At 40.9% G+C, this 12,896-nt stretch overlaps 1 protein-coding gene across 1 annotated transcript in view; it reads left to right on the top strand.

The window, feature by feature from the left end:
- The window catches only part of USP31 (ubiquitin specific peptidase 31), a 101,619-nt gene that overhangs the window by 38,871 nt on the left and 49,852 nt on the right, over nucleotides 1-12,896 (top strand). The window contains exon 2 of the mRNA XM_007987866.3: nucleotides 11,652-11,789. Coding sequence (XP_007986057.3) covers nucleotides 11,652-11,789 — 138 coding nt within the window. The remainder of the gene's footprint in view (nucleotides 1-11,651; nucleotides 11,790-12,896) is intronic.

The raw sequence follows: 12,896 nt of genomic DNA, 5'->3' as shown, positions 1-12,896 counted from the left end.
CCCTGTGTGATGCTGAGTTCTATATGGGGAAAAAGCATTTTAAGGGACTTTGTTGAAAAAGGATTATAGGCAAAAATGTTTTATTTTAATCAGATGAGGTTGAAGAATAGTGGTAACTGGCCGGACACGGTGGCTCATGCCTGTAATCACAGCACTTTGGGAGGCCAAGGCAGGTGGATCACTTGAGGTCAGGAGTTTGAGACCAGCCTGGCCAACATGGTGAAACCCCTTCTCTACAAAAAATACAAAAATTAGCTGGGCATGGTGATATGCACCTGTAATCCCAGCTACTTGGGTGGCTGATGCAGGAGAATCGCTTGAACTCGGGAGGCAGAGGTTGCAGTGAGCCGAGATCCCGCCACTGCGATCCAGCCTGGGGGACCAAGCGAGACTGTCTCAAAATAGAAAAAAAGAAGAGTGGTAACTTAGAACAGTTACTTTGTTTCTCTGAGGCTAAGTTTTTTCATCTATAAATAAGAATACAGCATAGGGAATTTCCTAAGAGTGAATTTATTTATTTTATTTTTTTATTTTTTTGAGACAGAGCCTCACAGTGTCGCCCAGACTGGAGTGCAGTGGTGCGATCTCAGTTGACTGCAACCTCCGCCTCCTGGGTTCAAGCGATCCTCCTGCCTCAGCCTCTAGAGTAGCTGGGATTACAGGCATGAGCCACTGCACCTAGCCGTTAAGGGTGAATTTTATAGAAAACAACGTCTATAAGCAATAAGCGTAATGCCTGATACAGTATAAGCGCTCAATAAATGTTAACTGTTATTGTTACCCTTTGCACCAAGCATTGTATTTGCCAGGTATTGGGGAAGTAATATTGAGTAAGACATTATTCCTGTTCACTGTCTAGGGATGCATGTGAGATGGTATGTCCTGGAGATACGAATAAAACATAATGTAGGAGGTCATATAATGCACTTATGACAAAGGAGCCTCCTGTAAGTTTTGGTGCTTTTGGAAGTGGAACTCCAGAGCTTTCCAGTGTGGCTGTGTTCATTCTCAGACTTGGCTTCACATTAGAAATAGTCATTAAAAATACGTCACACTTGAGAAAAAATTAGCTGCCAGGATGTGGTTTTTATTTTTAACTTTCCCCAGGTAATTCTAATGTGCAGCCAGGATTGAGAACCAGTGCTTTAGATATTTTCTCCTTCTCTTTGGCATTTTTAAGGATCATGTAGTATTATAGGGTGATTCTATTCTTTTTTTGTTTGTTTTTCAGAACTGCATAATAGCATCGGTACAGAGTTTTAGACTTTATAAAATGCTTTTATGATCTCATTAAAGCCTTATAGTAATCCTTTTAGAAGAGCATTACTCTCACCATTCCCATTTTGCAGAAAAGATGACTGAGGCTCAGAGAAAACACATGTTAAGTAAAAAATGGTAGAAAGTTCAGGCACAGTGACTGACACCTATAATCCCAGCACTTTGGGAGGCTGAAATGGGAGGATCACTTGAAGTCAGGAGTTCAAGACCAGCCTGGGCAACATGGTGAAACCCCATCTCTACTAAAAATACAAAAATTAGCAGGATGTGGTGGCGTGCACCTGTAGTCCCAGCTACTTGGAGGCTGAGGCAGGAGAATCGCTTGAATCCAGGAGGCGGAGGTTACAGTGAGCTGAGATTGCACTACCGTACCCGAGCCTGGGCAGACAGAGAGAGACTCCATCTCAACAACAACAACAACAACAGAGAGAGACTCCATCTCAACAACAACAATAACAAAAAAATAAAAAAGAAAAGAAAAAGAAATCAGAAGTAGTAGGAAGAGAACTTGAACCCTAGTATTCATAATCCAGCCTTTTTCTACTGCATTTCTAGCAGAAAGTTTTAGCCATTGTGTAAATACTTACTTGGAGGTCTTCTCTTGTTACTTGTATAATCTGTTGGGACAGCTGTTGCTTCTTGTTCATCTGGCTGAATCCACTTCACTTTTTCTCCCTTTTATCCTGGCTCTTGACCATACTTCAACCCTTAGTTTTGTGGTTTCATGAGTCAGTTATAATTTCTTGAAATGCAGTAACCATTTCTCAACCCCTTTATTATAGCCTTTTCTTTTAGGTGAGGAATGTATACTTTACTAGTCGTTATTCAGCAGTGAGTCCTTGCCACTGGGTCTTTCTGGTACATATGAATTTGCTTAAAATCTGATACTAATCTTTTTTTTTTTTTTTTTTTTTTTTTTTTGAGATGGAGTCTCGCTCTGTCGCCCAGGCTGGAGTGCAGTGGCGCGATCTCGGCTCACTGCAAGCTCCGCCTCCCGGGTTCACGCCATTCTCCTGCCTCAGCCTCCTGAGTAGCTGGGACTACAGGCGCCCGCCACCGCGCCCAGCTAATTTTTTGTATTTTTAGTAGAGACGGGGTTTCACCGTGGTCTCGATCTCCTGACCTTGTGATCCGCCCGCCTCAGCCCCCCAAAGTGCTGGGATTACAGGCGTGAGCCACCGCACCCGGCCTAAAATCTGACATTAATCTTATAGCAGTGCAGATATTCTTTGCTGTCCAAATCTGTTTGGTTCCTGAGTTTGGATCCTGAGAACTTGGATATGAGGGACACCGATACTTGAGTTATCCTATGCTTGGCCCTTGTGCCTGGAAGGATCAGGAGCTCTATACAGGTTGAGCATCCTAAATCTAACAATCTGAAATCTGAAATGCTCCAAAATTTGAAACTTTGTGAGCACTCACATGATGTTCAGAAGAAATGCTCATGGGAGCATTTTGGATTTTGGCTTTTCGAATTTGGGATGCTCAGCTGGTAAATATAATGCAAATAATCAGAAATCTGAAAAAAAAAAATGTGAACTTGAAAATACCTCTGGTTCTGAGCATTTTGGATGAGGGATACTCAACCTGTACCAGGAATAACATGCTTTGCTCTGTGACCAAATGTGAACAGAGTCCAAAGAATGTGTGTGGCATTTGCTCCTGTCCTCATCAGGTTGTCTTTCCATCCTGCATGGAAGCCCCCTTTCCCTGTGCCTCATTTATCTCTCTCTCCTCTCCCACCAGGGTCCCCTGCTTATCCTTCTGAGGAGGGAGAGTGGTTTGAGGAGTGTGGTGGAGGGCATTCCAGCCCTAGGGGAAGTACATATGAAAACCTAGAGGCCTTAGGGTCCCTTTCAAGGGCCTTTTGCCCCAGCCAGCAAATAGTAGGGGTCTCTCAGTCTTATTTGTGCCTTCTGTTAAAAGACCTTCCCTCAGAGGAGAAGATAAGGAGGAAGAATGGATGAAGGGCACAGAAGGCCCTATTTATTCTGTGTCCTAGTATGTCATACTATTGCATGGACACTATATTACCATTTTTTCATGGCTCATATCTGTTTTTACAGTGTTCATTTATTTGTACAAATTTTATCCCTCATGTTTTAGCTAATTATTCTTCATCAACTTAGTAGGTGTCCTGAAAGTAAAATTCAAAAGATGAAACTTTTCTTAAGACAACTGCTTATTATTTTATTTCTAGCAGCAGCCCAGAAACCAGATTTCACTTTTAAATACCATCTATAAACCCAGCTGTTTGCATTTTGTCTATTTCTTTTTCTAAAAATGTAAATACTATTGTCCTCCAGAGTTCTTCTGTGTGTGGGGTTTTTTTTTTTTTTTTTTTTTTTGTCCCTGATCACTGGAAACAAATTTTGTGTTTCTTCTGGCATATAATCAAAGAAAGTGGGCAATGATTGGGTTTGATGAGTCTTGCAAGCTACCCTTCTTCCCCAAAGAGGAGCCCAGCTCCCGATCATTCATGTCAGACCAGTATTGCCACATCCATTTCCCATGGGTGGAAATCACCAGTGACCGACCATTGCTTTTTCTTCTTCTTCCTGGTGTTAGGTGAAGGATGTCTTGGACCAGTCAGTACCTTTTCCCTGGAGCCTGGGATGCTTCGGCCTCTTTACTAGGGCTCTACAGAAGGAAAGACCCTCATGTCTAATTTTATGGCTCTTTGCTTTTCTGACTCATGTTTCCAACTCATTTTTTTTTTTTCTTTAAGGGAAAAAAATAAAAACATTCTCTCTTTGAAGGGTAAGGAGAAATTTTGTGAAACTTGAAAACCTGGTAAGTGTTTTGCCTTTTACTTTATTTTTTAGTAACTATATGCTAAGGATCATCCCAATTGAGGGGAAAATTGGAGCAGTGGTCAAACTTGTTTACAGTAGGATGTATAGGATTTAAGCCAGGAGATCAAGAGACTCAGTTTAATATTTTTTCCAAACAGAAGCACTGTACCCAAATTCTGTAAAATAGACACAAATATGTAAGACTAATTTTAAGAAGGACCATGTTCTATTTTTTCTTTTCTTTTCTATTTTATTTTTATTTATTTTAAGTAGAGATGGGATCTCGATATGTTGCCCAGGTTGGTCTTGAACTGGGCTCAAGCCATCCTCCTGCCTTGGCCTTCCGAAGAGCTGAGATTACAGGCATAAGCCAACACACCCGGCCCACATTCTATTTTCTATGGAAGTGACATACTTAAATGATTTCTCAGATTGTAGCAATGCTTCTGTTTACAGAGGACATTGATAATCAACTTTTTCAAAACTGCAAACATACAGAAAGATTAATTTAGGACATCAAATAAACTAAGGTTTAATTATGAAAAAAAAAATTGTAAAGACAAATCAAAGCAGCATCAGATGTGACCAAAAATGTAAACCAGATCACTTTCCAGGACTCCTGGGGAAGAGCTTGGGTGCAGATTTGGGATGCAGGGGTCTCCTCATTTGATAAACGAGGATTCGAATCACAGGTTCAGTGAGTTGCCTCTGATAACCAGTGGTTTGTGGCAGAGCCAGAGCTTGAACTTAGGATTCTTGACTCCTGTTATTTTTCTTTTTTCTGTGACACATACTGAAGGATTGGCCATTAGATTCTTCTATATTTTGTTTTGTCTGGGGAAGAGGTAAGATAAGTAGTCCCCTGGGTATCTGCAGTGGGAATAAGTTACCATTGTGAGGGGTAAAAGGGCAGAAAGAGGACCTTTTGTGTTTGTGTATTGAGATTTTCTTTTCCTTAAATTTCCTTTAGGGTGTGATGTAGTGATTTAGGGTGGAGTTGACCCAGAATGGTTTTTGCCGTAGTTACGAGGGTTGTGGACGTCCTGTTACCTGTTTGGTCATGCCCAACAAACATGTTGTTGAGCAGCCTTGGCAGTCTGCATTAGAACACAGCAACTGGTGGATAAGTGTGGATGAGTTGAAGTGATAGTGGACAGAAGCATAAATTTAATGCAGTCTTGATAATTGAATGTCATCTCCACCCTGAAATCTGAATGGATGCTGTGTATAAATTATCTGCTTTGAAACATAATGAAGAGTTTGATTTCAGTTAATTTGTTTGGAATGTCTATGTTGAAAACTTTTTTTTTTTTCCCTTTTATTTCCCCATTGGGAGTCCATAAGAGAGAGGATTCAGAAGAGAAGCTTGCTGTACTTCTGACAGTTTGTGTGGCCCAACCATATGCCATGAGATTGTCATTACCCCTGTTACACCTAAGAGCTCCTCGTAGCAGTTGTCGTCTACTTTTTTTACAAAACAAACTCAAACAGGTTCCCTGCCTTCCTGTCTTTAGCTTATCTGCATCCAGGACTATCTTTACCCCCTTCTCTTCCATCTCTCCTACCTATCTTCTGTTTAAGGCCAGTACCTTTACAGCCTCTCTTAAATCAATCTCTCCTTTTCCCCTTACCAAAGAATCACCTTTTTTTTTTTTTTTTTTTTTTTGAGTAAGAGTCTTGCTCTGTTGCCCAGGCTGGAGTGCAGTAATGCGATCTTGACTCACTGCAGTCTCCACCTCCCAGGTTCAAGCAACTCTCCTGCCTCAGTTTCCTGAGTAGCTGGGATTACAGATGCCCACCACCACGCCTGGCTAATTTCTGTATTTTTAGTAGAGATGGGGGTTTGCCATGTTGGCCAGTCTGATCTTGAACTCCCGACCTCAGGTCATCTTCCCCCCGTCAGCCTCCCAAAGTGCTGGGATTACAGGTGTGAGCCACTGCACCCAGCCCGAAGAATCATCTTTATTCAGGTATCTCCTTTCTGTTAGCTCCTTCCCTTAGCATGTGGGTCCCTCTGCTCCTGAAGGTCCCTTCCAGATGGTCACAGCATCTTTCCTCCATCCTTTTATAACTGAGCTCGTTGGTGATGAAGAATGGTCTCTGGCAGTCTTTCAAACCCTTGCCTTGTTTCTTTTAACCCTCTCTGATAAATATTCTGCTTCATTGAGATTACATGAGCATGCAACCTCTTAATTTGCTATTCCAGAGGATCTGCCTCAGAGCCTGTCTGACTTGCCTTTTCTGCGGTAGTTTTCATTGTGGCTTCTGCCTCTGTGGAGGTTTGTCTGTCCTCACTTGTGATGCCACTCTCTCTCTCCTGGCTGCCACCTCTTTGCTTCTTCACGGGCAGCTTTTCTGTGACCTTTTCCAGTGTTCAAGATTCTGTCCCAGCTGCTTCCTTTTCTCACCAGGTATTCTCTGGGTTCTGTCTTATATGATAGGCGTGTGCTGCTCTGATTCAGATTTCCAGCTTAGATCTCTTTCCTGAGCACCAGATTTAACCTCACTTGGGATCATGTTTATACCTCAAATGCAGCTTGTTCAAATCTGTGGTCCCCTAATCTCTTCCTCTGTTCTTGGTTTCATTATCTACCTAAGTCAGAAGTGGGAGACCTTGTGTCATCTGCTTTCCTCTTTCAATCCGTCAGTATAGTGACATCTAAATGTTTGTCTTCCATCCCGAGTCAACCAAGGTTTCATTAGTGCTAATGATGTTTTTAATCAATTCTTTTTTGTGTTTTTTTTTTGAGGCGGAGTTTCGCTCTTGTTGCCTAGCCTGGAGTGCAATGGCATGATCTCGGCTCACTGCAACCTCCTCCTCCCGGGTTCAAGTAATTCTCCTGCCTCAGCCTCCTGAGTAGCTGGGACTACAGGTGCCCACCACCGCGCCCGGCTAATTTTCTGTATTTTTAGTAGAGACGGGATTTCTCCATGTTGGTCAGACTGGTCTTGAACTCCCGACCTCAGGTGATCCACCCGCCTCAACCTCCCAAAGTGCTGGGATTACAGGTGTGAGCTACTGCGCCTGGCTATTCATTTTTTTTTTTTTTTTAAATTAGGAAATCTTCTCTTCTGTAGCTCACATCTTCCGTTATACATACTAATGCCTTTGGTTTTGATTCTCCTAAATGAGGGGAACATAAGGCCACAAGCCAAACCATTTCAAGATGGAATAAGGGTTTTTTTTTTTTTTTTAATTATTATTATTCTTTTTATTGAGACGGAGTTTTGCTCTTCTCGCCCAAGCTGGAGTGCAATGGCGCATCCTCAGCTCACTGCAGCCTCTGCCTCCCAGCTTCAAGCATTTCTCCTGCTTCAGCCTCCCAAGTAGCTGGGATTACAGGCATGTGCCACCACGCCTGACTAATTTTGTGTTAGTAGAGATGGGCTAACTACTGTTGGTCAGGCTGGTTTTGAACTCAACCTCAGGTGATCCACCTGTCTCAGCCTCCTAAAGTGTTGGGATTACAGGCGTGAGCCACCACGCACAGGACGTTTATATATATACAAAATGCTAAAGGGAGACAGATGTGAAGACTGAGAAAAAAGCCCTTGGATTTGATGATTTAGTGGGGAGGTTTTGTAGTGTGGTGAAGACTTCCTGTCATGCCTGTTCCTCCTTGTGTACCTGTTTCTGAGATGGCATTCAGTGGTCCCTTCCAGGTATTTGAAACTTTGTTGTTATCAGGATCCTTCTCCTGTGCTCATTTTATTCAGTAAGTTGTGTCAGTGACACCTCCATATTCTCTGTAATATCCCTTTGTTATTTTCCTCCCAAATCTGAATCTCAAGATCTGTAAATGAACATTTTCTTGTTGATTCACATCAAACTGATCATCAGATTGTGATGCAAATTGCAAATCTCTTCCTTCTTTTCACCTCTGTTATCATTGTCTTAATTGCAATATAGCAGACACTTTTTATCATTCTTCAACATTTCACACTGTCGATCAACCTTTTCTTCATGAAGCTCTCTTCATTTGACTATTGGACACCATTCTCCTAATTTTCTCACTACATCTTTGATGGTTTTTTTCTTGGTCTTCTTTGAGCCCCCCACCTAAATATAGGTTACCTCTGCATTCTGTCCTCTGACTCGATCTCCCATAGATGATGTCTGGGCACTCTCAGCCTTAGTTGAGGTTTCTACCACCACCCATCTGTTGAATTCCAAATCTTTGTCCTTAGCACAGATTCCTGCAGTGAACCCACAGATCTGTAGTTTCCAGTTGTTTACCAGATAACTTCCATTCAGAGGTTCCATAGAACTTTAGCTACAATGGATTCGAAAGCGGGGACCAATTCTGGGAACTCTTTCCCAGACTTCTTCCTTTTTTATTTTCTGTCTTGATGCTACCAGTTGCTCATCATCTAGGTAAGACCCCTGAGTGAGTGACATTAATGCCTCCTTCCTCCCTCTCCACATTCATTAGGTCACAAATCCTATTGATTCTACCACTTGAATTCCTAAATCTCTCCTAAATCTGCCTTCCCTTTCTGTCCTCACTGCTTTAGCTTAAACTGTCATTATTTCTTGCCTCTTTAGTTTGTTTCCTAACTACTCTCCCATTGTGCAGTTATCTCCCCTGCTTTCTTATTTATTTATTTATTTATTTATTTATTTATTTATTTGAGATAGAGTCTCGCTCTGTCATCCAGGCTGGAGTGCACTGGTGTGATCTGAGCTCACTGCAAGCTCCGCCTCCCAGGTTCACACCATTCTCCTGCCTCAGCCTCCCAAGTTGCTGGGACTACAGGCGCCCACCACCACGCCTGGCTAATTTTTTGTATTTTTAGTAGAGACGGGGTTTCACTGTGTTAGCCAGTATGGTCTCGATCTCCTGACCTCGTGATCCACCCACCTTGGCTTCCCAAGGTGCTGGGATGACAGGCATGAGCCACTGCACCCGGCCCCCTGCTTTTTCTTTACTCCCATATATAATATGGCTAAAATTTGAGTGCTGATTATATCTCATTTACATGTGAAATGTTTGGCATGCATTCTCAAAATCTAATCATCATACTGAGTCATTATTATCCATTTTGCTTTGGAGGAGAGTAGTCCCAGGCCTCACAAATAGGAAGTGGGGGAATGGGGATCTGATCTCAGGCTGTATGCCCCAGAGCCCATGATCTTAATTTACCAGTTCACTTACAGCTCCCTGTGCCATGTTTGAGTGGTCTTTAATGTCTTTCCTGAACTGGCCTCTGACTTTACTGTTTCATCTCCTCCTACTCTGCCTAATCTGTCTACTGTTTCATCTCCTTCCATTCTGTCTAATAGACCTGGAATTTCAGGCCTATTGACCTTTTTGGTCTTCCTTGAAGGTGTCATGCTGTACCTTTGTGTGTTTGTGCATGTTGCTTCCTCAGCCTTGAATCCCTGCCTCTTTATCTTCAAGGTCCAGCTCAAATGACATCTCCTGAAAGGGTTTCTTATCTATTAGTTAACACCACTATCCTCCTACTTCTTAATTAGCCTCTATTCTTTTCCCATGATATGCCTATATACAACTGCCATATTTATATTTATAGAAAGTTTGTAAATATATATATTCGCCTTTAGATAAACTTTTAATTTTAGGATAGTTTTAGATTTACAGAAAAGTGGCAAAGGTAGCATAGAGTTTCCACGAAGCCCATACTCAGTTTCCCTTTCGTTAATATCCTATGTCACCGTAGTGCATTTGTTATAACTAAGAAGCTAACATTGGTACGTTACTATTGACTAAATTTGACACTTTATTCAGATTTCCCCAGTTTTTCTCTTGTGCCTTTTTTCTGTTCTAGGCTCCCATGGAATAACACATTACATTTAGTCGTCACATCGTCTTAGTCTCTTCTGGTCTGTGATTATTTCTCAGACTTTCCTTATCCTTGATGACCTTGATAGTTTTGGGAAGCACCAGTCACATTTTTTTTTTTTTTTTTTGCAGAATGTTCCTCAGTTTGGGTTTTGTCTGATGTTTTCCTTATGATTAGACTGAGGCCATGGGTTTTTGGGAGGAAGACCAGAGGTAAAATGTTCTTTTTGTCACATATCAAGTGCACATGCTAGCAACATGACTTACTACTGATGATGTCAACCTTGCCCAGCTCTCTAAAGCAGTGTTAGTTACTGTGTTAGTAACTGTAAGTTACTTTCTACTCCTCTTTCCAATCTCCTGTCTTTGGAAGTAAGTCATTATCACAACCCACACTCAAGGTGTAGGGCTGGTAAGCTCTACCTCCTGGAGGGGGGATTATTGATATAACTTATTTGGAATTCCTCTGTAAGGAAGATTTACCTCTTCTCCCTCATTAATTCATTCAGTCATTATATCAATTTATACTTTTTTATACATTGGGTTATAACCTAATATTATTTATTCTTTTGATCAGATTGTTCCAGCTTTGGCTGTTGGGAGTTCTTTTAGGTTAGTTCCTGTGTCTTTTTAATGTGTCTCCTGTCCCAACCCTAGAATCGGCATTTCTCCAAGGAGCCCTAGTTTTATACTGGAAAATGGTATTAGAAACCAAGATATGGACAATGGATGTGCACATTGTTACTGGGGTGTCAGTACTTCTTTGCCTTTCAGTGTACATATATGGATATGAACCCAAGTTTATATAAATATCTGTATTTATTTATCTGTTCACTTTATATTAAGCTAAATAGGAGTTTATACTGACTTCAGCTGATTCATTGCCTTCCCTCCTTGCTTATCTGTAACTTCCCTCTCTATGAGAAACTTGGCATCCATTACCACTATCCCATCATGCTACACTGTAAGCATGGACTTTCCCCCTGTCCCCTTCACTAGGCTGTTTGTATCTTAGACACTTATTAAATCTTTGTTGATGAGTGATGAATCTTGAAGCTGTAATGTATCTTACATAATAAAAGTCCAGCATTTTAGCAAAAGCAATGTAAATCAATCTCGTAAAGTTTGAAACAAAACTTTTACCTGCTTTGTTATGTAACATGCTCATTGTAGAAAATATGAAAAGTGAGAAGGAAAAAAAGCACCTGTAATTCTATCACCCAGACATAATACTTAATATGTAGGTATGTGTTATTTTAGAACTTTTTCTTTGTATGTACATGTCTACACCCCCCAAACAATTTTTACAAGAATACACTCACATTTCACACTAGTTATTTATAACTTTTTTCACTTAATATAGTATTTCTTAAGGATGTCATGTAGTTGTATCCTAATTTAACTGTCTTTACTGTTTCATCTCCTCCTCTTCTTAACCAATTCTCTTTTTTAAGATGTCCAAGTTATTACCAATTATTTGCTTTCATAAACCCTGATTAATATTTTCTTAGAAGTCTTGACAGACTGTTCTGATAATTTCCTTAGATACACTCCTAAAAGTAGAATTGCTGGATTAAGTGTATTTTAAGGGTTCTGGTACATGTTTCTAGGGGTGAGGTTTTTACACTGGCATCTGTTTTTACTTTGCACTCCTTCTGGGAAGTACTCTCTAACATGCTTGAGATCTTGCATCCCTTTTGGGATTATGACTAAATAGTTTTTCTTTAAAGCCAGGAACTCACAACTGTTCATGCTGATTTATTTACCTGCATAGACTATTGTGTCAAAGAATGCACTGCAGTACCGGGGAAATTCCCAGCATGATGCTCAGGAGTTTCTACTGTGGCTTTTGGACCGAGTTCACGAAGACCTCAACCATTCAGTGAAGCAGAGTGGCCAGCCGCCTCTGAAGGTAAGGACGCATGCTTCCCTAGGGCAGTCAGCTAGTCATGAGAGCGTGTAGATTCTTCTACTGAGGACTTGTTGCATTGCATTAATACAATGAAATTGACTAAGCTCTGAGTGAGTAGAAGATTCAATGACTACTTAAAGGACATTTCATTTTGTTTGCTACTGTGCTGGCAGTGTGAGATACAAGAACTGTTGTCCCCAAGGAATTTATAGTCTAATGAGAGGGGAAACATTTGCATGTATGATGAACTTCAGATTTAAAAAAGTGATTCCATTTCACTAAACTGTTTTTAAAGCAGAATGTGTTTGCTTTCTATTCTAGTAAGACACATACTCTGTAGTTCACTCGAATGAATACACAATCACAAAGGAAACATGGATTTTCTCTGCTGTTAGGATTGGATTTGACTATAGAAGCCCCAGAATATTCTCATTGAGAAACATAATGATTAATTTTTAATTGTATACACGTAGTCTTACAAATATGGATAAAATGACTTATATAACGGAAAAAATTAAGACTAAAGAGTTGCTTCCCTTGGGCAGTTTTTAAAGTTTTTGATGATTCTGCTCTGTACTTCAAATTTTAAATTTCTAGGTTTGGTAAGTTGTTAAATTATTCTAATTCAAGATCCTTTTGTGCCTGAACACTCTCTTCTGTCATATGACTATATGCGTGTGGCTGATTCTCCCACCAAATTGAGACATCCTCAAGGTCAGGCACTGGATCTTATTATCTTTGTATCCTAACGTTCTGTACAGTTCTCTCTGCATATGGTGCTTAGTAACTAATTGTTAGGTGGAGGGACATGAAAAGTTAAATACAACATAAAGTAGAGTGTGATTAGGCACTAACATACACAGCACAGCTAATAGGTACTAGGGAATTTAGGCATGGGAAGCATTAGTACTTTTTTTTTTTTGAGATGGACTTTCACTCTTGTTGCCCAGGCTGGAGTGCAATGGCGCAATCTCGGCTCACCACAACCTCTGCCTCCTGGGTTCAAGTGATTCTCCTGCCTCAGCCTCCTGAGTAACTGGGATTACAGGCATGTGCCACCACAGCCAGCTAATTTTGTATTTTTAGTAGAGACAGGGTTTCTCCATG

The sequence above is a fragment of the Chlorocebus sabaeus genome, chromosome 5 (genome assembly GCF_047675955.1).
Source record: "Chlorocebus sabaeus isolate Y175 chromosome 5, mChlSab1.0.hap1, whole genome shotgun sequence".
Taxonomy (NCBI): domain Eukaryota; kingdom Metazoa; phylum Chordata; class Mammalia; order Primates; family Cercopithecidae; genus Chlorocebus; species Chlorocebus sabaeus.
The sequence above is the reverse complement of the archived record's forward strand: the minus strand, read 5'-3'. Positions and strand labels throughout refer to the sequence as shown.